General features: G+C 39.9%; 1 protein-coding gene across 1 annotated transcript in view; it reads right to left on the reverse strand.

Annotated features, from left to right (window-relative positions):
* Positions 1–11531: 11531 nt before the first annotated feature.
* The window catches only part of map2k5 (mitogen-activated protein kinase kinase 5), a 99926-nt gene continuing 83559 nt past the window's right edge, over positions 11532–27898 (reverse strand). Inside the window, exon 22 of the mRNA XM_057834566.1 lies at positions 11532–15488. Within this exon, the coding sequence (XP_057690549.1) occupies positions 15360–15488 (129 nt within the window). The 3' untranslated portion in view covers positions 11532–15359. The remainder of the gene's footprint in view (positions 15489–27898) is intronic.

A 27898-nucleotide genomic window follows, 5' to 3' on the forward strand; every position in this document is an offset into this window, starting at 1 on the left:
AAAAAACTGAAAAGTGGGGCGTGCAATATTATTCGGCCCCTTTACTTTCAGTGCAGCAAACTCACTCCAGAGGTTCAGTGAGGATCTCTGAATGATCCAATGTTGTCCTAAATGACCGATGATGATAAATAGAATCCAAATGTGTGTAATCAAGTCTCCGTATAAATGCACCTGCTCTGTGGTAGTCTCAGGGTTCTGTTTAAAGTGCAGAGAGCATTATGAAAACCAAGGAACACACCAGGCAAGTCCGAGATACTGTTGTGGAGAAGTTTAAAGCCGGATTTGGATACAAAAAGATTTCCCAAGCTTTAAACATCTCAAGGAGCACTGTGCAAGCCATCATATTGAAATGGAAGGAGCATCAGACCACTGCAAATCTACCAAGACCCGGCCGTCCTTCCAAACTTTCTTCTCAAACAAGGAGAAAACTGATCAGAGATGCAGCCAAGAGGCCCATGATCACTCTGGATGAACTGCAGAGATCTACAGCTGAGGTGGGAGAGTCTGTCCATAGGACAACAATCAGTCGTACACTGCACAAATCTGGCCTTTATGGAAGAGTGGCAAGAAGAAAGCCATTTCTCAAAGATATCCATAAAAAGTCTCGTTTAAAGTTTGCCACAAGCCACCTGGGAGACACACCAAACATGTGGAAGAAGGTGCTCTGGTCAGATGAAACCAAAATTGAACTTTTTGGCCACAATGCAAAACGATATGTTTGGCGTAAAAGCAACACAGCTCATCACCCTGAACACACCATCCACACTCTCAAACATGGTGGTGGCACCATCATGGTTTGGGCCTGCTTTTCTTCAGCAGGGACAGGGAAGATGGTTAAAATTGACGGGAAGATGGATGCAGCCAAATACAGGAACATTCTGGAAGAAAACCTGTTGGTACCTGCACAAGACCTGAGACTGGGACGGAGATTTATCTTCCAACAGGACAATGATCCAAAACATAAAGCCAAATCTACAATGGAATGGTTCAAAAATAAACGTATCCAGGTGTTAGAATGGCCAAGTCAAAGTCCAGACCTGAATCCAATCGAGAATCTGTGGAAAGAGCTGAAGACTGCTGTTCACAAACACTCTCCATCCATCCTCACTGAGCTCGAGCTGTTTTCCAAGGAAGAATGGGCAAGAATGTCAGTCTCTCGATGTGCAAAACTGATAGAAACATACCCCAAGCGACTTGCAGCTGTAATTGGAGCAAAAGGTAGCGCTACAAAGTATTAACGCAAGGGGGCCGAATAATATTGCACGCCCCACTTTTCAGTTTTTTATTTGTTAAAAAAGTTTAAATTATCCAATAAATTTTGTTCCACTTCACGATTGTGTTCCACTTGTTGTTGATTCTTGACAAAAAATTTAAATTTTATATCTTTATGTTTGAAGCCTGAAATGTGGCGAACGGTTGCAAGGTTCAAGGGGGCCGAATACTTTTGCAAGGCACTGTATATATTATATATTATATATTATATATATATATATATATATATATATATATATATACACACACATATATATACACATATATATATACATACATTTATTTCATCAATAAATAATATTAATAAAATGTTAATACATTTACAACAATGGATAAAAAGATAAATATGTTACGGGTATGCTCCAATAACACTATGTTGACTAAAAAAATATAGATATTACTTCAATAAGTCATAATTGCTCAAGCCCACTGACAACAACGGATGTCAAATAGATTTACCCTGGGAGGGCTGGCTGTGAATGCTCATCTTTTAATGCCACTGACAGCTCTAGACTTTTATATTGGCATGGCAGCTAAAGGTGCTGCCATATGAAGGGTTAATGGTGTAACGTCTTTCATTAAATTATAAACACGTCAACCTCAGCTACAGTATTGTATTTCTCCAGGTTCAATGTGCATGTAGTATATAAATAGGTTATCATTATTTAAAGAGCCCATATTACATCGCAAGCCTTTATTAAAGTCAAAGGAACACAGCAGACATGTCGTTGTATGTTTTAGCTTTAATTGATAACGCAGACTCAATATTCCCATTGTTTAGCCAACTTCTAAGTACACATACTCGAGTACGAAGATAAATCAGATGGGGCAGCTTTAATAAGAGAAACATCAGAGGCCAAATGTTTTATAATTAACAGTTGTATCAGCACCACATAAAAGCATGAGCCTACAAATCCCATTTTAGAGAGCAATCAATCCTCCTCCTGGACGAAAGGGCCTATTGATCCCTCTCTGCTCAACCTTTTTTTTTTTTTGTTTCCAGTGAAAAAAGCATTTCGATTGCACTCTTTTTTTATTTTTATTGGAGCACAGATTCCGCAGAGAGCAAAGCGATGGCTTGAAAATTAAACGGTGACATTTTAATTACAGGGCATTGATAAAAGGATGTGGCTAATGGCAGGACGCGGGACGCCCAGTCATTGTCCCGCTTGACGCGCTAATCAAGTCGGACTGACGCTGAGGGAAGAAGGGAGGGGTGGAAAAGGTCATCGTCCCATTCAAAAGAGATCGCTGGGAGTTTGGGAATATGAGCCAAATGAAGACGCATCTCCAAACAATGTGCGCTCAATATCACCAGATGAGCTCATGTGGCACATCCACATTCTCAATGCGACATGTTTAGCACCATAGGTCACTTGAAGCAGACCCATAGATCATCTGTTGAAGGATATTACGCGTGGCAGACGAAGCAGTCACATACACTCTCACGTAACCATATACATTGGCAGTTTACATTACGTGGTTGAAACTTCCGCCCAAAACGCGTAAAACGGATGCGAACTGTGAAATGTTTATGTCAGGGGTCTCAAACCTGCGGCACAGTATTGGTTGCCTTGTGTGTGTGTGTGTTTTGTTTTTAATCACTTTAACTACAAACTAGCATAGTCTCTAGATTGAACTTGAAATTCCAAAGTGACACTTGGTGGAAGGAAATTATATCTTGTTACCCAGGTATGTGTTTCTCCAAATCTTCCGCAAATTTGAAAAGTTGGCGACCATTCTAGTTTCAACCAAAGTGGGAGATAGTATGTGTAAAGGAGCATTCCAACCCCATCGATGAATTTTTTCTCAAGTAGAAATAGTGGTGTATGAATCTACTCGTCTACTAGTTTTATCCATTTCTCCAATTCTCCATTTACCACAATTTTCCTTTTAGGAAAACAAAAAACATAAAACAAAAAAGAAACATAGTTGATGTGTGAGTGTTGTTTTATATGCTGTCTTTAAACAGACCATGTGACTGGGTGGAGAGAGAGTGTGAGGGGTGGACAAGTTTCCGAGAGCGCAAAGGCCTTTGTATTGTTGCCGTCGGGCGCCATGTTCGGTTGCAAATAAACCACCAAAAATCATAACAAAGTTGCCGTTGTCCTTGTAGATGCAATATACCGTTCATGTTTAGTTTTTTCTTAACTTTGTTTTCCCAGTGTGTGTTTTTTTTTTGTTCTTTACTGTGGGCCGTATCTGTTAAAAAGGGTTGACAATCCCGTGCAAAATACTGTATGTGCAAACTGTACGAGTTGACGGGTATGCATTCCACAGCAGTGTATGTTAATGGAAAACAGCTTTTTGCTGTTAACTCTTCCTTGTTCTTTAGTCGAAAAATAAATTGTAGAACTAAAAGTGGCTTTTCAACAACTGCCTCAAGTCAACCAGTTACATTTAGAGCTAGCATGCCCATTTACATCCCACAATTCTTCAACAGTCGAGGTCAGGTCATCTTCTACACAAAAAAAAAAAAAATTCTAGAAGTATTGGCACCCTTGCAATTCAGCCAGATAATGCTCAATTTCTCCCGGAAAATGATTGCAATTACAAATGCATTGGTAGTAATATCTTCATTTGTTTTGCTTGCAATGAAAAAACACAAAAGAGAATGATTTTTTATTTTTATTTTATTTTTTTTAAATCTTTCTCATTCACACAAAACTCCAAAAATGGGCTGGACAAAAGTAGTGGCACCCTCAGCCTAATATTTGGTAGCACAACCTTCAGACAAAATAACTGCTAACAACCGCTTCCAGTATCCATCAATGAGTTTCTTACAATGCTCTGCTGGAATTTTAGGTCATTCTTCTTTGGCCAACTGCTCCAGGTCTCTGAGATTTTAAGGGTGCTTTCTCAAAGCTGCAATTTTCAGATCTTTCCACAGGTGTTCTATGGGATTCAGGTCTGGACTCATTGCTGGTCACTTTAGAAGTCTCCTGTGCTTTCTCTCAAACCATTTTCTGGTGCTTTTTGAAGTGTGTTTTGGATCATTGTCCTGCTGGAAGACCCATGACCTCTGAGGGAGACCCAGCTTTCTCAAACTGGGCCATACATTATGATGCAAAATTTGTTGGTAGTCTTCAGACTTCATAACGCCATGCACACGGTCAAGCAGTCCAGTGCCAGAGGTAGCAAAGCAACCCCAAGACATCAGGGAACATCCTCCATGTTTGACTGAGGGGACAATGTTCTATTCTTTGAAGGCCTAGTTTTTTCGTTTTTTTCCCCCCCTGTAAACTCTATGATGATGACTTTTCCCAAAAAGCTTTACTTTTGTCTCATCTGACCAGAGAACATTCTTCCAAAACGTTTTTGGCTTTCTCAGGTAAGTTTTAGCAAACTCCAACCTTGTTTTTTTTTTTTTTTTATATCTCTGGGTCAGAAGTGGGGTCTTCCTGGGTATCCTACCATGGATTCCCTTTTCCTTCAGATGCGGACAGATGGTACGGGTTGACACTATTGTACTCTCGGACTGCAGGACAGCTTGAACTTGTTTGAATGTTAGTCGAGGTTCTTTATCCACCATCCGCACAACCTTCGTTGAAAGCTCTAGTCAATTTTTCTTTTCCGTCCACATATAGGGAGGTTAGCCACAGTGCCATGGGCTGCACACTTATTGATGACACTGCGTACGGTAGATACAGGAACATTTAGGTCTTTGGAGATGGACTTTTGTAGCCTTGAGATTGCTCAGGCTTCCTCATAAGTTTGCTTCTCAAGTCCTCAAACAGTTCTTTAGTCGTCTTTTTTTCCATGCTCACTGTGGTACACACATACACACAGGATAGAGGTTGAGTCAAATTTAATCCATTTTAACCTTGCTGCAAGTGTGATTTAGTTATTGCCACCACCTGTTATGTGCCACAGGTAAGTAACAGTTGCTGTTAATGACACAAATTAGAGAAGCATTACATGATTTTTCAAAGGATGCCAATACTTTTGTCCGGCCCATTTTTGGAGTTTTGTGTCAAATAATGATTTGATTTATTTCTCAAGCTCTTTTGTTTTGTTTTCATTGCAAGGAAAGTAAATGAAGATATCACTACCAATGCATTTGTAATTGCAATCATTTTCTTGAAGAAACTGAGCATTATCTGACGGAATTGCAGGGGTGCCAATACTTTGGGCCAGCAGTGTAGATAGTCTCTGATTCATTTACACGTAACACCACTTAAAAAAAAAAAAATACTGTATATACACACTTTTCCAACCGTGTCACATTTTAAAAACAAATCAGAAAAAATGTCCTTACTTTTAGACTTATGTTTTTAAGATAATTTGGCAAGAGCAAAGGCAGATAAAGACCCATTCAAAGCAAGAAATTTGTCCTTCTGCATGCAGAGGAACTTGATTAAAAACCTATAATACATGTAATGCAAGGCAATGAGCAGTGAGTGACTCCATGCTGTGTGTGTGTCAGGGTCTTCGAACACCACTACCGCACACACACACACAAAGCTGTGTAACCATCTAGATTGCGTCTGAACAAAGAAGATGGCTACTTGAATAAATAACACCGTACAAGGTCTGTGGTGACAAGGCAACGTTTTGATACCAGTAAGTAAAACAAACGTGAAGTTTGAAAATCCATATTAAAGCCGAAATGAGACAAAGACGACATTTGTTTAATTGAATGTTATAGTGGCGACAAAATTAATTAGTGAACTTGACTTGCTGGGAAAAAGAAATAGAACTTTGTGAGGTATTTTTAAGATAAACATTGATAGACATGAAGCATTTGTCTCTTCTAATTAAGCTTCAAAAAGGTCACGGTGTTAATGCTACATCTGAATAACTGTTTAATTCAAGCCATTCATTTCGAGCTTACAAAAGCCCTCCACAGCCCCCTCAAAAATTATTGGCAAACTAAGGTCTGTTTCTGTACTTTTGCTGGATACTCAGACCATGAATAGGAGTGAACATTTCAGTTTGTATTTCCAGGTATTTGAATGTGGATATGATATATACAGTAGCTCAGAAGATTTCAATGAGAAAAAAAGTCCTTGGGTGAGCAAAAGTATAAACTTAAAATTGACAAATGTGAAGGAGAATTATATTGGTTGTGAATCGTTTTGATTAATAATAATTTAAAAAAAGATTTTAAAAAAGCATCAAGTTTTACACTGCTCTTTTAGGTTGCTTTCCCAGGCTTTTACGGAAGATATTTACTCACTTCTTTAGAACTTAAATCACATGCTAAATAGAATGCAAGTCTAAAGTAGACTTTAAAATCCCTCTTCTTGTAAAACAATATTCTGTTTTACCAATGTGATGTGTTTAGGGCTGCAGCTATCGATCATTTAAGTAATCGATTAATCTATCAATTAGTTAGTTCAAATATTTGCAATCGAGTAATCGGATTAGGAACATTTAATGTGTTGCAGAATAAATTTTAGGAGATGTAAAACAAAGGCTTGCTAAGATTGCAATTTCAAAAGAGCACCAAATACAAAATAAAACAAGTGTTTGAACTTTCATTTCACAAGAGCAATAAATGCATTTAAAATAAAATACTTGAGCTTAGCTTCAAATAGTATAAAAAAATAAATGAGGATCGAAGTACAACAAAAGAACAATTGGCTAGCTTCCATAGCAAAAGTCAGCTAGCTTTAATTCTATAAAATGCTGTTGTTGTTTTTTTTTTTAAATAATGCTCCTAAACTATTCAAACACATATTCCCACAAAAAACAGCTAAACATACCTTTAAACTAAATTACAAATGCATAAGCAATCATATTAGCTCAAACACTTACAACTGTATTAACGGGTCTTAACAGGGAGCAGCAGAATCCAGCAGTCATGTTAGATTGGTTATGTCATATTCACTGTGCCATGAGTGTGTATCCACCCAATTCAATAAAACTAAATGCAAACTTTCAAAACCATTACAACGCCACTCTAAATAAATGAATCCTCGAAGCAGCAAAATTTGATTCGAAGCTTTTTTCTCATCGAATTACTCAAGTTAATCGATTAATCGTTGCAGCACTAATCAAGTATCTTTGTAAAGAGTTTATCGAGTTCGAGTACCAGGTGTTTCATTATCTTTCTCCATGATATGGGATGTCCGAATTAGTCTCAATTTTTAGGAAGTGATTCAAAGCTAAAGCCAAACTACCTTATAATAACATAAGTTTGCATGCAGAAATGACCAAATTAGGATTCATTTTAATAGGGACTTAAAGCCAAAGAATGAGTTGTTCATTGTAAAAGAATAAACTGTAAAATCGCATCAGCATAATGTAGTGTTTTATGGACACTGGATTATTTTCTTTTGGCCTGAAAAGGAAACATGAATCGTATTGAACAAAACTAAAGGCCAAATTACACCAGATGCATGTGCGGTGCTTATCCGCCAAAATATAGCAACGGAGCCATTCCGTTTCCATTCCATCATATTGTTCAAATTATACCGGCTGCATATGCGCTGCGGATTGACTGGATAAACTGTGCCATACCGGAGCCCGCCGAATGGGTGGCTCTTTATTTTTGCCGGAGACACATCCGTCAAAATGGGTGGAGCCAGGCCTGGAGTCAATAGGGCAAGTGCTTATTAACAGTTTAAACACCAGTAGACATGGACGATGAACGACTCAATTTGGAGTTGGAAAGTCACAAAGTTAGAGTGGGGCAAAAAAGTATTTAGTCAACCACTAATTGTGCAAGTTCTCCCACTTGAAAATATTAGCGAGGCCTCTAATTGTCAACATGGGTGAACCTCAACCATGAGAGACAGAATGTGGAAAAAAAAAACAGAAAATCACATTGATTGATTTTTAAATAATTTATTTGCAAATCATGGTGGAAAATAAGTATTTGGTCTATACCAAAAGTTCATCTCAACACTTTGTTATGTACCCTTTGTTGGCAATAACGGAGGCCAAACGTTTTCTTTAACTCTTCACAGGTTTTACACACACTGTTGCTGGTATTTTGGCCCATTCCTCCATGCAGATCTCCTCTAGAGCAGTGATGATTTGGGGCTGTCGTTGGGCAACACGGACTTTCAACTCCCTCCTCAGCCCGTGGCGTCAAAATGATAACAAGAACGGGGAGCAAAAATCCCAGAACCACGCGGGGGGACCTAGTGAATGACCTACAGAGAGCTGGGACCACAGTAACTAAGGCAGTAACACAATGCGGCGCCAGGGACTCAAATCCTGCACTGCAAGACGTGTCCCCCTGCTGAAGAAAGTACACGTCCAGGCCCGTCTGCGGTTCGCTAGAGAGCATTTGGATGATCCAGAAGAGGACTGGGAGAATGTGTTATAGTCAGATGAAACCAAAATAGAACTTTTTGGGTTGAAACACGGGTTTTCTTGTTTGGAGGAAAAAGAATACTGAATTGCACCATACCCACTGTGAAGCATGGGGGTGGAAACATCATGCTTTGGGGCTGTTTTTCTGCAAAGGGACCAGGACGACTGATCTGTGTAAAGGAAAGAATGAATGGGGCCATGTATCGAGAGATTTTGAGTGAAAATCTCCTTCCATCAGCAAGGGCATTGAAGATGAGACGTGGCTAGGTCTTTCAGCATGACAATGATCCCAAACGCACAGCCAGGGCAACAAATTAGTGGCTTCGTAAGAAGCATTTCAAGGCCCTGGAGTGGCCTAGCCAGTCTCCAGGTCTCAACCCCATAGAAAATCTGCGGAGGGAGTTGAAATTCCGTGTTGCCCAACGACAGCCCCAAAACATCACTGCTCTAGAGGAGATCTGCATGGAGGAATGGGCCAAAATACCAGCAACAGTGTGTGAAAAGCTTGTGAAGAGTTACAGAAAACATTTGGCCTCTGTTATTGCCAACAAAGGGTACATAACTAAGTATTGAGATGAACTTTTCCGCCCCCTTTATGTGAACGCGCAGTAACTCTGACTGGGTTGACACAGGTTCAACTAATCAACCTCATAATCAGCGTCGTAGCACCGATTGACCACAAACTAGATAACCAGGTTTTGTCAACTCCGGTTACCCGCTGATAAGCAGGATTACTTCTGGGGAGGTTGAACTCCGTTCGTAGTATAGGCCAATGGGCTATTTGCAGGTCATGACATTGACTGGATGAGTTTTTCTCCAAGGAATGCTTTAACAGTTTTAGCTCTGTGGCATGATGCATTGCCATCTTGGAAAATGACATATTTTCAATTGAAGGGATAAGAAAGCTGTCTAAAATTTCAATGTAAACTTGTGCATTTATTGAAGATTTAACCACAGCCATCTCCCCAGTGCCTTTGCCTGATATGCAGCCCCATATCATAAACGACTGAGTGAATTTTCATGTTTTCTTCAGGCAATCATCTTTGTAAATCTCACTGGAACAGCACCAAACCAAAGTTCCACCATCATCACCTTGTCCAGTGCAGGTAATGATGCTGGAAGTACAGACTCTGCGTGTTTGTCGTTGCTTTTAATGCCACATTATCGTGCGAGAGCTCACGACGGTGACGGAGCTGCCGGACGGCGGTTGTGCGCAGTCGGTATGTTTTGTCCTATGGTACTCCCCAAGGTTTCTCATTTTTCTCCCAATTGACTCTGGAGTTTTTGGAGTTTTTCCTTGCCGGCATGGAGGGTCTTAAGGATAGGGGATACCCAGGACTTGAACTGCATCTATTCATCTTTGTTGCTTCATTTCTAATTGTGTATCATATTGCCTCTGTAAAGCCCTTTGAGACTTCTGTTGTGATTGAGGGCTATACAAATGAAATTGAATTGAATTGAATTGAATTATTTTTGACGTACTGCAGTACATGCAGTCAACACGGAGCTTGGCGGATCCGCACCGCACATGCATTCGGTGTAATTTGGCCGTAGGAATAGTACTTTTTTAATGGTTTTCCTGAAATAACAAGACCAGGAAACACAAAAAAATCTCAAATAACTATCAGTTTTAACCTGCAAGTTTATTTTTATGCATATGTTATAGAAACAATCAATTCAACTGAATAAAAACATAAACGAGAAATGGTTTGTCAAGAGTATTATGAGTATTAATGCCATTTACTTAGGCTACGTCTACACTAGGACGGATAACAGCCTTAACCGTGTAATTAGTTAGACTGTACGGCATGTCGGCTACACTAAGGTGCCTCTTAATAAGCAGCCGGCTAATATTACCCGCCACTTAATACAGCCGGTTGTCTCCGTATAACAATCGGATACAAAGGAAGTGACGTCATGGAGCGTGCCATCGCCATTTTTAGTGCAGCAGGACGGAATTGTATATGATGGAGGCGGACGATCAAGACGTTGCATTACTGCTCCTCTTTTCTTTTCCACAGCCATTGTTCACAGTTTATCCTATAGAGTGTTAAATGTGGTATCAGCTGGCTCGTTCGACCTAAACTAGCTGTGGTGAGCTGGTAATGCATTCACACATTTTTCTTGAACATTCGAACGTATGTCACAACAATATGCTTCAATTCAGTGCCCATTGGTGGTCCTACTATCGCGGACTACTGGGAAATGAGCTTTATTATTACAGAGCTCATCTCGCGCGTTAATATTCATAGAGTTGGATAAAGGAAACATTTTGAATGGAAGGTTGTAATTTAGGCTTGTTTTATGAAACTGGGCAGGTTTTACAATGTGATTGGGCTGGAAACTTGTCGTTCCATTTGACAACCCTGCCAAGGGGCCATCCTCTACAAGTTCTTCGGTTCAAAATATCTGTCATTGATGCAAACCTAAGTGGTACAACCTTAAATTGTGGGCATTTCCTGTCAAATGTTCCTATTCCAGCTGACTTGGGGCGAAACACAGACTAGACCCTGCCTTGGACTGGTCACCAATCAATCACAGGGCACCTATAGAGACAGACAAGCTTTTAAACACATGCTGTTTGACACATGCTGCTTGAGTCTACTATAACACGGTTGCAAAAAAGGGTAGGGAGCCCTGCTTTTTAAACATGAAGAATGACTTGTAAAAAATTTGTTTTGGGTGTTTTAACTCCCAATAGTGTAAAGAATTACAATCTCAAAGGTAGGATAAAATCTGCAATGTAGATTTATAGCATTGTTATAATGTAAAAGCATTGTTGAATGAGCTGTACTATATTTTGATGTGCATATTTCAACTTTTTTATATGCTGCACAGCTTTCACATGATGCTCGTGTGTATTTGTTACTTCAGTGACTGACTTTAGGCAAATATTCTCCTGAGTTGTTTTTTCTAAAAATGAATTGTACAGAATTAAATAGAAAGGCATCCCCCACCCCCCCTCACCAAAAAAGCATCAACTGCTTTGGCATTTACAGTTTAACTACCTTTTTCCATATTCATAAGTAAAGGTTGACTCAGATTAATTACAAAATGCAAATTAAAGGAGAATTTCAGCCAGCAAGTCGCTTACAACTTTAGGTGACTCCATGCCAAGGTGTCCAAATGTCAGCCAATGAGTGAAGGCATTATGAGGTCATTACCTTGAACTTGTGTGACAGTTTTGGTCATTTTTTTAAAATCTAACCACCAATTTACATACCCTTGTATGCTTGTTTCATGTTTTTGATAAGGCTAAATGTTGTATATACTGTATAATTATATAAATATTTTTCTTACAAGTACAGTATTTTTTGGGCTATAACTCACTTCGGAGTATAAGTAGCACCAGCCAAAATATGCATAATAAAGAAGGAAAAAACACATGGCTGTTTAGGTTCAATAAAATGCAATTAACAGTTCAAGCCAAACTGTACATCATACCTGGTTTATATTTTTGGGGCAAATGATAAACATTGTAATTTTTATAATTGCTATGTCAAAACAGAAATTTAAATCCGAGTACAAAATAAAATATATCATGAAACTGATGCAAAACAGAAATTTAAATCCGAGTACAAAGTAAAATATAGCATGAAACTGATGAAAAAAAAAAAGTATCGGTTATAACAGTATTCATGATCATATTACAACCTTTATTTTCCCAGTAAAGCTGCATCACAGGACAATCTGGCTATGATCAGACTGCAGGTCTAATGCACAAATCCATTTTTTAGGGGGGTCAAACCCAATCTTTTTGTGTAGCTGTAAATACCACCATTTTTATTTTCTGTACATAACTGCCCTAAAGTGACACACATATGGAGAAGATTAATAAAAAGACACATCACATGATACTCTCAGAAAAAGTGACCCACACAGGAATCGACTGAACTGTCAAGCAGTTGCAGAGGCCGAAAGCTGGGTTCCTCACCCAGTACGTTATTCAGCTCATTGTACAACGGCCACGTTATCAATTTACGTCACCTCAAGCTGTGATCTGAAGGTAGGAAGTGTCTCGAATGGTCAGTTTCTTTTTTCTACTTCAAGCCTGCTATTTTAAGCAAAAAATGGGTGTAGAGATTTGTCTTTATCATCATTGTATTTCATATCTAGCAGGTCTTTGTACATCTTAAGAAGTTGGCTAATTTAACCAATTGGCTGCTGTGGACAACAATGGGTGACCAATCCATTTTAATATCGAAATGATCTGGACTTCTACTGCCCTCAGTGGCAGTTACAATTATTTACTGCATACCCTCCTAGTTTAAATGGTTTGGCTATATCACAGTGAATGACAGACATTAAGTTATAAGAGAACCCTTTGTTTTTACAATTATGTCGTTCTTAAAACATGCCTGGAACATTCTCTTTCGATGTACTTTGAGATCAGTCTCGAGCCCAATTGTAATCAATCATATTAAGTGAATAGGATTTGATCTGTATACATGATGTTTAAGTGGAAAGATTCACTCTCAATCCGCATTTGCATTGCATCTGAATCAGATTGTTCTTTTTGACATGCACATTACTTCACTCGCAGGCGCTTTCTTAGTAGGAGCGTATGCGCAGACCGAACAATCCACTCTATCAACCCAATCCGCGCCACTCAGCAGTTTACATGGGGCATGGAGCGGATTATCAATCAGCGTAGACTACCACTTACATTCCGACCCAAAACACAATCCGATCCGGTTGAATCCGTTTGGCTAAGGTGTTTATATGAGACATTTTTATTCGTATTGGCCCTGCAATCGGATTATAAATACGATTTTTGGACCTATGTAAACGTATCCAATGAGTTAAGTTTTTATTTGGGCAATGATTGTCAGAGTAAAAAGCTATTTTTTGATTGTCAAGCAAGTACATACAGCACAGGTAGTCCCCAGGTTATGAACGAGTTCCGTTCCTATGCTGGCAACGAAACCTGAATTTCCGTGTTAATAAGAATGAACCCTTTAAATATCCCTAAATACCCCCCATATCTCAAAATAACTATCCAAAAACATGTATTATACGTCATTGTACTGTCCTCGCCAAGAAGTTGGAGCTAAGGGCTGAGTTATGCTTCTGTGGCAGACCTACGCCGTCAAGGCAGACCCGATTTACGATCCTCTGACGTGCAGCTCCACAAAATGCTGACTACGAGTCGCATCAACGCACGGTGACGTGACGCAAATGGACTGTGATTGGTCCGTTCATACTGTTGTTTCCGGTTCAGCTCGAAATCACCGCCATTTACAAACATTCTTCCGCTAACGACCACCTCCGCAACAGTCTTCTGCGTTGCCTACGCCTCAAAATTTGTATGATCAACATTTGTTGTTCAATGTTGATGAGATGAAGTACCACATTCAAGCGTTCCATCTCCGTTGGCATTGTTGGGAAACCGGAAAACTAGAGGAAGTCGACAAGTCTCCCAAAACCATACAAACACAACGCCACACCCCTCTAGTGGCTTGGTGGTAATTGCAGACTAACGCGTTCCCTTGCAGCATAACTATCGAATGCTCATTGACATCATAGTCGATAAGCCGTCACCGCAACGCAGAAGCATAACTCAGACTTAATTCCTAGGTAGACAGTGGGCTAAGGTCTGAAATGACGATGTCAGACCTTTGTGTGGTTTGCTGACTTTATTCAGCTGCTCATGACATCAACACTCGAAGAATGAAACTAAAATAAAAATGAAATCAAATCAGTTTCATCTTCAATAACAGCAATTCAAATTTGCGTTTATAACTAGCTGTTATACAGCAATAACAATCCACACAAATTATTAGCATGTATCAGTTAGCATCCGCACATCATCATAAACAATCACATAAACTCGCCCCAAATATTTAACCACAATTGAAAACACACAATAAACACTACAAAACTACTACGCAACTTCTTGGGAGCAAATGCGCTCTTCTTCGTGTGCGCAAATACGTTCTTCTTCGTGTGTACATGCACTCTTACTCGCGTGTGAAAGTACTACCTGCGGTAAAAGAAAGACATGCATCACAATACAAAAGTCAACATTATGATACCAAAAAAACCCAAAACAAAACACGGAGGGCAAGACTACAGCGTCGTAAAGTCGAGTTCACATAAGTGGGGTGCGTCGTAACCCGGGGACTACCTGTATATTCCGGGCAAAGGGCAGAGTTGTGCTACTTGGATAAATTATTGTCTTTCAAGTTGTTTATCAATAGTTTAGGTTATGTACTAAATAGGTAGGTAAATAGTGTAGGTGCTATATTTTAAAAGTTTTTCACAAGGTGCAGCAAAATTTGCAATTTAGGTCTGGAGCTGAAAAAGTTTAACACACCGATTCCTGTCACTAACAAGGAGTTTCGGATACCCGTGGGCTGATATTCTACTAAGTCTGTAATAAATTTGTATATTTTGCCATGAAATATTGCTGTGGCAGAGACAAGCTATGGCTGCTGAAGCGATAAATGATACCACTGGGAAGAGGAGCACACACTGCAGTTAGTCACAGGCAAACACCTTAAGATTCACTAGCAGGGTGCCAAAATCGCAATCACACTCGGCATATTGCTATCTGAAATGTTTATGTTCCGTTTACCGATCACTTTTCCATCTTCGTTCATTCAGTGTGAGCCGAGAAGACGACCAGTGCTGAAAGGTTGTTCATAATGAATGCAAAGCTTAAGAAGGTAGTTCAAAAAATATGAGCTCCTGTCACTGCACAAAAAGTGACACACAAATGCTCGAACATCTGGTGACTGACAACCTAGTCTGTTAAGCCAAATGGACATTCAGTACACGACTTTGAAGACTTGCTGTAGACAGGGACTTGACTCAAAATGTCATGGGCCATCAAGGCGCACGTTATGACCTTGGGCCTGCTGTGTTCGCCTCTCTTCCAAACAGCGACAAACCCACATGGACACCACCTCTGCATTTCCATCGTTGTATTGCACGATGAAGGAATGATCCTGAAAACAGAAGAAACCACAAAGATTCATGAATACAGTCAAGAATACTGTCAAGTATACTATACTTTTGATTTGTAGTGGATTAAGATATTATTTCACTTTTCCAAACTAATTGCTGGCCGAAGAAATTATTGCGCATGAATTCCAAGTCCACCGTGCTCAGGTCCTTAGGCAAGGCAAGGCAAGGCAAGGCAAGGCAAGGCAAGGCAAGGCAAGGCAAGGCAAGGCAAGGCAAATTTATTTATATAGCACAATTCAACAAAAGGCAATTCAAAGTGCTTTACATCACATGAAGATCATAAAAATCACATTTAAATCAATACAACGTAAAAACCCAGACAAAAGATCGCATTTAATCACAAATAGAATAAAAATAAATAAAAATAAAACAGAAATAAAAATAAACAAAAACTACTACTAATAATAATAATTGAAATCAGCAATGGTGATAAGCACAAGAGGAATAGAAAGTAGGTAGATTGAAATATATAGCCAGTTATGGATATGCAGTGCTAAACAAAAACGTTTTTAGCCCTGATTTAAAAGAGCTAACAGTATGAGCATACTTCAGATGTTCAGGTAACTTGTTCCAGAGGTGAGGAGCATAATAACTAAATGCTGCCTCACCCTGCTTTGTTCTTGTTCTTGGAACATGCAGAAGACCGGTTCCAGACGACCTTAGGGGTCTAGATGTCTCATAGGAATCTAACAAGTCAAGCATGTATTTTGGTCCAAGGCCATTAAGCGTTTTGTAGACGAGCAGTAGTATTTTATAGTCTATCCTTTGACTCACTGGAAGACAGTGTAGCTATTTCAAAACCGGTGTAATGTGGTCCAGCTTCCTTGTATTTGTGAGGACTCTGGCTGCAGCATTCTGTACTAGCTGCAGCTTCCTGACTGATTTTTTATCAAGACCTGTAAATATACCGTTGCAATAGTCCAATCTGCTGAAAATGAATGCATGCATAAGTTTTTCCATGTCTTGTTGAGTCAGAAGCCCCTTAATTAGGGCCCGAGCACTAGGCGTGCGAAGGCCCTATTGTTTTGCAAAGGATTTTTTTTTTTTTTTTTTTTTCCAGGGCAAATGAAAACGGCCAATTTGGAGGCCTGAACATGCGCAAAAAGTCACCAAAATTTGCACATACGTGCGGAAAATTGTAAATTTCGATAATTTAACAACGTTGCAAAAAAAATGTAACAAAATGGCTCAGTGGCGCCCCCTTGAAATTTTAAAATTGGCCTATAACATTAGGGTTTGTCAGCGTAGAGCAATGAAATTTGGGGAGTCTATACCTTGTCTAAAACCGCTTCAAAAAAGCATTGGCACCCATACTCCAAACCCAACAGGAAATTGGTTATTTTGGATCGAATATGAAATTTTTATCGATTTACAGGGTGCACATTTGAGACCTTTTCGCCGAGGGAGTTAGTTGGATCATCTTCAAAATTGGTGAGACTGTTCAGGAGACATATGAGATCTTAAGTTTCTAAAATGGTGTGTTTTCATTCACGGGTCTGACCTGGGCGTGGTGCCAAAGTTGGCCATTTTTTCGGCAAAACACCGAATTCAGTAAATGGCTAATAATTCCTTGACACAACTTTCAATCTTTTTCATATCTGCCATGTATATGCGGTATCCCAGCCTGAACACGACTGCATTGAAATATTACCCATTAGGCCTAGCGCCCCCTAGTGAGAACAGGAAATGCCTTTTTTTACGAGACAGGTTCCTCCTCCAAGGGAAAAAAATCTGTTGACCTCAAACCTGCATCAGGGGAGCCTTAAGACCTGTGTTCAGGTGCCTGATGAAAAATATTGAGGTTTCGTTGAAGCGGAGGGGTCCAAACATGAAAGTGAAAATGATCGTCAACAATTTGTCTCGCAAAATACTTTGAACAGTCATAACTCAGCAGATATACAACATATCTGCGCCAAACTTCCCATGCTTGTTGAGAGTCATACCCTGAAGGGTCCTGTAGGGGTCATTTGCATCAACTCTACAGTGCCAACTAGTGGCGACAGAAAGGAGTTTTAAAAAAGGCCTTTCCTATTTGTTTTTTTCAACGTAGAGCAATGAAATTTGGGGAGTAGATACCTTATGCCTAACTGCTCAAAAAAGCCTTTTGCACCCATATTCCAAATCCAACAGAAAATCGGGTATTTTGGATCGAATGTGAAATTTCTGTCCATTTCTAGTACAGTTTACATTTGGAGGCCTGGACATGCACGAAAACTCACCAAATTTTGCACATACATGCGGATTTGTGTGGATTTCGATAATCTTGCAACGTTACAAAAAAATGTAACAAAATGGCTCAGTGGCGCCCCCTTGAATTTTTCAAAAAGGCGTTTCCTATTAGGTTTTTTTAACGTAGAGCAATGAAATTTGGGGAGTCGATACCTTGTGCAAAACTGCTCCAAAAAGTCTCTTGCACCCATATTCCAAACCCAACAGGAAATCGGGTATTTTGGATCGAATGTGAAATTTTTATCAATTAACAGGGTGCACATTTGAGACCTTGTCACAGAGGGAATCAGTTGGATCATCTTCAAAATTGGTTAGACAATTCAGGAGACATATGAAATCTAAACTTTTCAAAATGGTGCGTTTTCATTCATGGGTCTGACCTGGGCGTGGTGCCAAAGTCGGCCATTTTTTCGGCAAAATGACAAATTCAGTAAAGGACTAATAGCTCCTTGAAACAACGTTCAATCTTTTTCATATCTGGCATGTATATGCGGCATCCCACCCTTAACACGAGTGCATTGAAATATTACTCATTAGGCCTAGCGCCCCCTAGTGGGAACAGGAAATGCCTTTTTTACGAAACAGGCTCCTCCTCCAAGGAAAAAAATCTATTCACCTCAAACCTGCATCAGGGGAGCCTTAAGACATGTGTTCAGGTGCCTGATGAAAAATACTGAGGTTTGGTTGAAGCAAAACGGTCCAACAGGAGAAGTAAAAATGACTGAAGCCATTTCGTCTCACCACAAGTTTTGAACAGTCATAACTTCTGCGCCAAACATATCGTGCTTGTTGAGTCATAGTCTGAAGGGTCCTGTAGGGGTCATTTGCATCAACCCTACAGCGCCAACTAGTGGCAATAGAAAGTCACTCATTTTTTAAAATATATGTCCAGTTCTTTTCAGGTTGGTCATTGTAGTTTCAAGACCTTTTAAAATACTTATTTTACGGCCCATGTCCACATGTCTCTGTCTGTTGCTGTGATGACCCTTTATTCGCTCCTTTTTTGTAGTCCTCTGTCCAATAGGGGTTTTTATCTCTTAGGTGTGTGAATGTAAAGAGGCAACTTTCACGCATGTTAGGTTCTAATGAGATGATTAGAGAGGACGATCTGCCACCAGCCTGACCTGCACACTGTCCGAGTTGCATGACGTCCGAGTTGCGCTAGATTGCGAGGGCCCGTTCAGTCCTGCTTGCAGGCCTAGTTCTGGTTATATTTTTTAGGTGGTAATAAGTGGATTTAGTGACGGTCTTTAGATGGCTATCAAATTTTAGGTCTGAATCAATAATCAAGGTTTCTGACTTGATTTGTAGCTGTAAGTGACATTGTGCTAAGTTGCCTGCTGATCTTTGACCTTTCCTTTTTTGGCCCAAAAATGATCACCTCTGTCTTCTCCACATTTAACTGGAGAAAATTCTGGCACATCCATTCATTGATTTGATGAATGCATTTACTCAGGGAGATTAAGGGACTATAATCATGTGGGGACACAGAAATGTACAGTTGTGTGTCATCTGCATAGGCGTGATAGGAGATGTCATACTGTTCCATTATCTGAGCTAACGGAAGCATATAGATGTTAAATAAGAGTGGTCCAAGAATTGACCCTTGAGGGACTCCACACGTGAATTTGGTTCGTTCTGATTGATAGTTTCCGATTGACACAAAGAATTCCCTATCATGTAAATAGGATGTGAACCACTGAAGAATAGTGTCAGTAAGCCCTACCCACTGTTCCAATCTGCTGAGTAGTATGTTGTGATCAACCGTGTCGAATGCGCCGCTGAGATCCAATAGTAACAGAACAGATGATTTGCCTGCATCGGTATTCCGACGAATATCATTTGGGACTTTGATAAGCACGGTCTCAGTGCTGTGTTGTGGCCGAAATCCAGACTGAAATGAGTTAAAAAGATTGTTTTGCATCATAAAAGTCTGGATCTGTTCGAACACAACCCTTTCGATAATTTTCCCCAGGAATGTCAGATTTGATATTGGCCTGTAATTGCTAATGGTTGAGGCATCCAGATTAGTTTTTTTTTAGGAGAGGTTTTATTACTGCAGTTTTTAAAGTCTGTGGAAACTCTCCTGTTTGGAGAGAAGTATTTATAATCTGAAGTATGTCTGGGGCTATGCAATGAAAAACAGTTTTGAAAAAGTTTGAAGGAAGGATGTCAAGGCAGCATGTTGTGGGCTTTAATTTTGACACAATTTCTGTTAAAGTGGCATAGTCCAAGAGGCTAAACTGCTTAAGATTGACGTGGGGGACATTTTGGGAGGCATTTAGTGTACCAATTGTTAATCTGGAGTTGCACACTGTCTGTCTAATCTTTAGTACTTTGTGTGTAAAGAATGTTGCGAAATCATTACAGGACACCTCAGATGCCAATTCCTGAGGTATTGATGCTTGTGGGTTTGTCAGTTTGTCAACAACAGAAAATAGTGTTCGAGTATTGTTGGTGTTTCTACTAATGATCTCTGAAAAATATGACTGTCTAGCATTTTTCAGTTCCTGGTTGTATTTGCGAAGACTCTCCTTGTAGATATCATAAAAAACTAGGAGTTTGGTTTTTCGCCATCTGCGTTCTGCTCGTCTACAATCTTGCTTTTGTTTTAAAGCTAGTATGGCATTTCTCCAGGGTGACCTCTTCTTTCTTGACAAAGTTTTTGTCTTAATCGGGGCAATAGTGTCAATTACAGTCATCACACTAGAACTGAAACTATTTACAAGTTCTTCCACTGGAGCTGTTGTAGGGATTAATGGTGAGGCATAGGCCTGTGTGAATAACACACAAGTGTTATCACTTATGTAACGCTTCCTAATCACCTCTGTTTCCCTTTTTATAGGATGGACAGGGGTGGTCATTTTAAACATAATGCAGTAGTGATCAGACAGAGCAACATCATTCACTGTGACCTCAGAGATGTTAAGACCTTTGGATATTATTAAGTCCAGTATGTGCCCTCTGTTATGTGTTGGAACTGTGACATGCTGAGATAACCCAAATGTATCCAAAATATTTAAAAGCTCTCTAGCACATCCTTCTTCAGGATTATCAACATGAATGTTAAAGTCACAAACTAAAACAACACAATCAAAGTCCATTAAGACAGAAGACAGTATTTTGGTAAACTCATCAAAAAACATTGTGTTATACTTCGGTGGTCTGTAAATTGTTACCAAGGCAGCTGTGCAAGGGCTTTTTAGCTGAATGACAATATATTCAAAGGAATCAAACTGACCACATGAAATATTCGTGCATTGAAAACTGTCCCTGATCAGACTGGCAACCCCACCTCCTTTCTTATGGGTTCTTGGCGCACTAAAGAAATTTGTGGGGGTTGCCTCAATCAGAACTGTCGAGCTATTATCTTGGTCTAACCAAGTTTCTGTTAGGAACATCATGTCAAGGTTATGTTTGCTGATAAAATCATTAATTAAGAAAGATTTGCCAGCTAAAGATCTGATATTTAGCAGAGCCAATTGCAGATTCCAGACTGGATTCACTGGTGAGTTTTGGGAATGACATACTATGCTAAACAGGTTGGCAGAATTGATTGAACGTCTGTTGTTTATCACCACTGGGATTGTTGAGCATACAGACTGTACTCCATAGGGCCCCGGCTTTTGCTGGGACAGAACAGTCTTTGTAATGTTGTCACAGCCTGGACCCGGTGCGTATCATATTGGTGTCGCCAACATGGCTTCCTCGATAGAAGGATAATACTGTGTAGTTCCAGTTGTAGTGCTTTGGCTTTGCCCCGAGAGAACTCCAGGGGAGGCTGGTTGGTTTGTTGCCATCTTCCCCTGGCACCTGTCGGGTGAGACAGGTACAGGGCGGAAGCGAAGACATGAACTTGAGGAGATCAAGAGACTGGTTAACCTTGCTATTTAGATCCATGGAGTCCCGACCAGGTTGACTCATTATTCCATCCAAACTAAGTCGTCGGCAGGGTGGCTTCCGGGACTGTGGGGATTTAGGCTTTGATGAGGCCTTAGCCTGACTGAGTCGGCGGCGTGGTGGCGTCTTGGAGTGTGAGTATTTGGTGCTGGATGGGGCCTTAGCCTGGAGTCGGCGGCGTGGTGGCGTCTTGGAGTGTGAGGATTTGGGGCTGGATGGGGCCTTAGCCTGGAGTCGGCGGCGTGGTGGCGTCTTGGAGTGTGAGGATTTGGGGCTGGATGGGGCCTCGTCAGCAGAGGATTGCACGGTCGGGTGGTTCTCCTCCTGTTGAGCTGATGGAGCCACTTCTTGGGTCTCGTCTGAAGGGGGTTGTCACCTGCTACCAGGGTCTCCTCCTGTTGAGGCAGTGGAGCCTCAGCAGAGGAGGGTTGGTCACAGCCTGGCAGGGCTGGCTTAGTCACTTCCACTTCAGTGACTGTAGGCTCCATTTTTGGAGGAGAGGTTGATCCTGCGTGCTCACTGTCTGATTTAGCACTCATCCCAGCCTCCATGTTTATCAGATGTTTTGGGACAGCTTGCCTCCTTTCCTCGAGATAAGCAGACTGTCAGTGCCTCAAGAGATAAAACATGCTGCTGCTTAGTAACCACACTCCTGACTTATTTAGGTGAAGGCCATCGTTCTTAAAGAGATGCCTGCGCCCTGAAAATATGTTGAAATTGTCAATGAAATACATCGATTGTCCAGCGCATGTAGCTTTGAGCCATTTGTTGAGCATCATCACTTTGCTGAAACCTTCATCCCCCAGCCTGGGCACGGGTATGGGTCCACTGAAAAACACCTCAGTATTTAAAGTTCCGACTTTGTTTACCAGTTTAGTGAAGTCTTGCTTTAAAAGCTCTGATTTTTGCTTCGCAATATCGAGGGCTCCTGTGTGTATTATCAGAGTAGTGGCTGTTGGATGCTGAGCAGCAATGCTCAGGATATTTTCTGAGATATCAGACACCATTGCTTTATTAAAACAACATACTCTGGTATTGTTGCTACAAAAGTGTCTTATCCCATTCACAGCAAAGTCACCCACTATCAGAGTGCGGGGCCCAGTGGGTCGCTTTCTCTGTAGCCTGCTAGCACATGCATTAGCATCGTACCTCTCTTTCGAGCTAGGTGTTCCAACTTTCTCTGGGTCAGGAGTCTCGGAGAGTGGCGTAAATGTATTTTCTAGTGGAATTCCAGCTGCTTGAGGCACTTTGCTTTGAGCCTTTGTTGTTGCCCTGATCTGTGATAATTTTCTTTCTGGTGCTGGGGTAGATGACGCGGTCTTCTGCAGCGGTGGCCATTCCTTTTCATCGTAAATCTGCCAGTGCTGGGTTCTGCCTGACAAATGACTTCTCGAGTTGTATTCCTTCGGCTTTGCACCAAGCTGATTCCAGGGAGGGTTGATTGTTTTAGTGAGATATTGACCAGGGTCCCGTTGAGTCTCGATGGTGTTTGTTTGCATTCTGTAGGCCGGTTCCCCCTCGCTGTTTTGGGAAATCGGCAGAGTGGTTTCATTCCCGAGCTGTCCATTTACCTCCATATTCACTTCAAGCCGGTAGATTTTTGTTTCCAGTACTGCTATCTTCTGGAGCAGTTTGTGGTAATCATCCATTGACAGGGGAGGCATGCTGCTGCTACTTAGCTTCCATTAGCCGAATTCCTCAGTTCCAGTCGCGATAAGGCAGACTTGTGTTCCAGTAAAGACAAAAAAAAACACTTTAAAAGGCTCAAAAATGCTCAAAAAGCCTTTGTTTAAATATAAACAAGATTAAAAGAAAATTCCAAGACTTGCTGAGTAATTTAGAGGTGATTAACAATGATTAAAAAGATGATTGAAGCTTGAGAAGCAGGAGCAAAGCAGAGAGACGTCTGCACAGTAGCGAAGCAGCAGTAGAGTGGGTCCATGGTTCAAAGTCCACACAAAAGTGGCTTTTGAACAGCTGAAAGCATGTTAATGAGCATTTCCCCATGTAACCAGACAGAGTAATGTTTAAAAATGAAATAAGTATTGAGTTCAACAGCTGCCGCGTCATTTCAATACTATTGGCAGTTTTAAAGGGTACCACTGATAGAAAGACATTTAGTTCTTAAAAGATAAATGTTAGTACGAGTTATAATAATTTGTTATTAAAACCCCTCTTAATGTTTTCGTTTTAATAAAATTTGTAAAATTTTAAATAAAAAAAATAAACTAATAGCTTGCCATTGTTGTTGACGTCGCAGAAGGTGACATCACATGGGCTCCATGCCGTACTTCCACAGTGTCAATATTGAAGGTAGTGATTTAAATACACCACAAGGTGTCAATGGCGAGTTTTAAATTAATTAGAGCTCAAGCCAACGAGTACGTTTTGTCCCTCGACTGACGCCGTAGTTTCCTGTTTTACTGCGGGTTCATTGTGCCTCACATTCATGTGAGTGTGGTCTTCACAACGTACAATGGCTCCCATCATCATAGTTTGTAACTTTGTATATTGCGACTAAATATTGCCATCCAGTGTATTTGTTGAGCTAAACGAGTTGCTAAAATGTTTAGAGTTTTACCAAAGTCTGAGTAAGTTTTATGTGTATTTTGCATATCTTGATTGTGAATATTGTGAATGCCAGTTCTCTTTGCATTGTTGTTTAACTGTGTGAGAATAGGGCCTCATTAATAAAGATTAAAGTTTTTCTTTTTGTGAACATTATTTTTTTTTTTTTTAGCAATATGAAGATTATTTTAGTTTTATTTTCACTATAATATACCTATGTGTGTTGTGAAGGATTTGCCGAAGCTTATGCCAATAAACGGCAAGGTCCAATGAACGCCTGTGTCCACTTGCCTTTCAGATCTCAATGTGCAAAATAAAACATTATAATCTGTTGGAGATTATTCATTTTATGTGTCGTTTATTCACCGGGAAGCAACCGGCTGGATGATTAACAATCTAGACATCTGCTTTCACATGACAAAAATAAGGTAAGACGTCATTAGACGCCAGTAGACGTCTCGATAAAGGCAAACGTTTTCATGTGTTGTGATGCACGGCACCGGTTATCAGCAAAAATAATCAAAACTGCTGTCTTTCACAGTATACCCTAATTATATGTAACGCACTGGGCAGCTCTGGATGCTAACTATCTCCATAATAATACTGGAATAAGTTGGATCACACAACAGTTTACCGTAAAGATCTGCAAAGTTTTGGACATCAAACATTCTCCTGCTCTCGTCACTAGAGCAGGGGAGTGCTGTCACGAGCAAACTTGACACACAAATGCTCCTCGACTCATCCCTTTTGCTGTCCTTCACATTAATGTTCCACTTGGGTTCAAATTGGAAGGGCAGAACTGAGGACTTGTGACACGGTGGAATTCCGGCAGCGTGTCCATGTGATGTGATGTGATGGCGACCTACTAGTTAAAATAATTTTACAAATTTATTAAAACGAAAACATTTTGAGGGGTTTTATTATCAAATGATTATAACTCGTACTAACATTTATCTTTTAAGAACTACGTCTTTCTATCCGTGGTGCCCTTTAAGTGCAAGAGGGCTACTACTAAGAACATATTTTGAAGGGGAAAAAAGTTTGAGATTACATTATGTATCTGACATAAATAAGACATAATTGCTCCAAATTTTAAAAAATATTGTGAAAAAGCAACATCAACCACATGAAAGACGGCTGCAAGAAGATTTATGATATGCAATGCATGCTATATGATACGCACTCTGGTTGTGTTTAATCCATAAATAACCCTTTAAATACTTACATTACTTCATCCTATAGTCATCACGATAACTTATCGATGTTTAAATGAACAGAAGGAGCACATAAAAACGGACACTTTTCTTTCTGATCTATGGTTCCAATTCGAATGTGCAATATCTTTTATGATCAATTTTATTATTAACAGCTTGGAAGCGCACATAATAATAAAAATAACCACAAATAAATCATTTGGAACATGATGGAATCCTCTTAAATATTTATGATAAACAGATTACACTTTATTGTCATAATGTCCTTTTAGGCGATTTGCGATTATTAGCTTTATTGATTTGCTTGACAGGCTAAAGACGAGTTCAGTGACAGAACATATTCTAAAAGTGTATGTTTTCTTGTAATACATCTTCACATCTTGTGCATCATTACAGTGTTAATTTACAATTGGAGACTGCCTTTGTTTGGCTGCTAGTATTATATGTCTTGTTTCAAACGTGACAACCTTGTCTTGCTAATATTGACAAACACCCATGTTATGCGCGACGTCTCAATGACAACAATCACCACCCTTATCCGAAGGACCATACAGTCCATAGTGAGTGTGGCCAGAGGTCAAAAGTTAAGAGGGGAGGATGGTGTAAATGAGACAACTAAATCGAAGCAGACCATGAAATTTATGTGTGCCGTCCGATTGCACAATTAGGTCCTTTTTTTTTTTAATAACCTGCAACAACAACTCCTAAAAATCTAAAACACCATCACTGTAGCCTGGGTTTGATGTTTTTGCCCATGGTCGGACTCCTTATTTAAGAAACTAAATATGAACATATCTATTTAAAGTTGTTTTATTTTAGTGGCATACAGTCTCTTATCTGTTTTCCAGGTGTAAACAAAACGTTTTCCCTGCAAATATTGTTGGTTTTTATTTTTGTGTGTGTTTTTGGCAATCAAGTGATCATTGGTGAGTTTTTACTGCATACAGATAAGTCCAAATTTACAATTGTGCACACATTCAATTAGTAGGCAATGTCAGGCAGCACTGAGGTCTACTGAATAAAATGCACCAGGAAGAATATCTCAAAGTACTGTAACCTCCAGCAATATTCCTTGAACCCACTGAGCAGTCATTAGATGTCTGTGAATATTGCTCCGTTTGTGTCATCAAGGAGTGGCAAAGAGCTTAATATAGTACAGGTTCATCTCATATACAACAAGCATATTATCATATAAATGTTACTGTAAATAATTATTGGTCAGACCTTTTAGCAAGTGAACCTGTCGAATCAAAACAGATGTTAAAGCACAATTGAAAACCTTCTGAAAAGAATTCATTTCTATGCACTCAATGCTTGGTTTAGCGTCCTTTTGAATGGATGACTGTATCAATGTGTCATGGCATGGAGGCAATCAACTTGTAACACAGCATAGTTGTAACGGAAGCCCAGGTTGTGTCTATAGCTGCTTTCAGGTCATCTTTATTGCTGGGGCTAGTAGAGGTGGGAATCTTGGGGCACCTAACGATTCGATTACAATTCAGACACAACCATTCGATTATAAATCGATTATTGATGCCCCAGGCTTTTAGCTGCTTTTAATGTTTCGTACATTAGTTACAAAAATTGTAAAAAATCCTCTCAGGCTTAAATACATTACTACTTCAGTATCAAGTTAACAGTTCTAAACAGTAAATAAAATACTCAAGTTCCCGTTCTGTATCAGCAGCTTTAAACTACATTTAATACTTAACTACATTAACTACATTAATTTAATTTAATAATAATAATAATAATAATAATTTAATTTAATTTAGTTAACTACATTTAATTAATGTTGTGAATCATCTGTTAAAGTTGTTAAAATTGCTCCCGTTATACCATAATTTCCCTTCTACTTTCGACATGTGAAAGTTTTGAAACAGTTTCATCATTTAAAGATAGCTTCAAGTCAAGATTTTAGATCTAACCCTAACCCACTACTTTGGTCTACCAAACAAGTCCCTCCAAAAACTGCAGTTCCTCCAGAACTCAGCAGCACGCCTTCATCATTTGGACTCCCATCACATCAACCCCATCCTCCGTCAACTTTACTGGCTTACAGTCAAACAAAGAATCAATTACAAGATCCTCATCATTACCTTCAAAGCACTCCATGGCTTGGCCCCTCCCTACCTTTGCAATCTACTCTGTTTGAACAGTCCACCCCGTCCACTTCCCTCTTCCACTATCCTCCACCTTTCCGTCCCCCGTGTCCGTCTCTCCACCTTCGGTTCCAGAGCTTTTAGTCATTGTGCCCCCCAGTTCTGGAATTCCTTACCTCCTGATCTTCGCAATATATCTACACTTTCACTTTTCAAATCCAGACTAAAAACACACCTGTTTACTCTTTCTAACCCACCATGATCCCTAGCTCTGTTTTATCTTTGTCTCTTTATCGTGCTTTTAATCTTTATGATTTTTTTGTTGTTACTGTGATTCCTATGAGGAGTCACTTCATCTGCGTCTATTCTTACCCTGAT

Source organism: Corythoichthys intestinalis, chromosome 1 (genome assembly GCF_030265065.1).
Source record: "Corythoichthys intestinalis isolate RoL2023-P3 chromosome 1, ASM3026506v1, whole genome shotgun sequence".
NCBI classification, from domain to species: Eukaryota; Metazoa; Chordata; class Actinopteri; order Syngnathiformes; family Syngnathidae; genus Corythoichthys; species Corythoichthys intestinalis.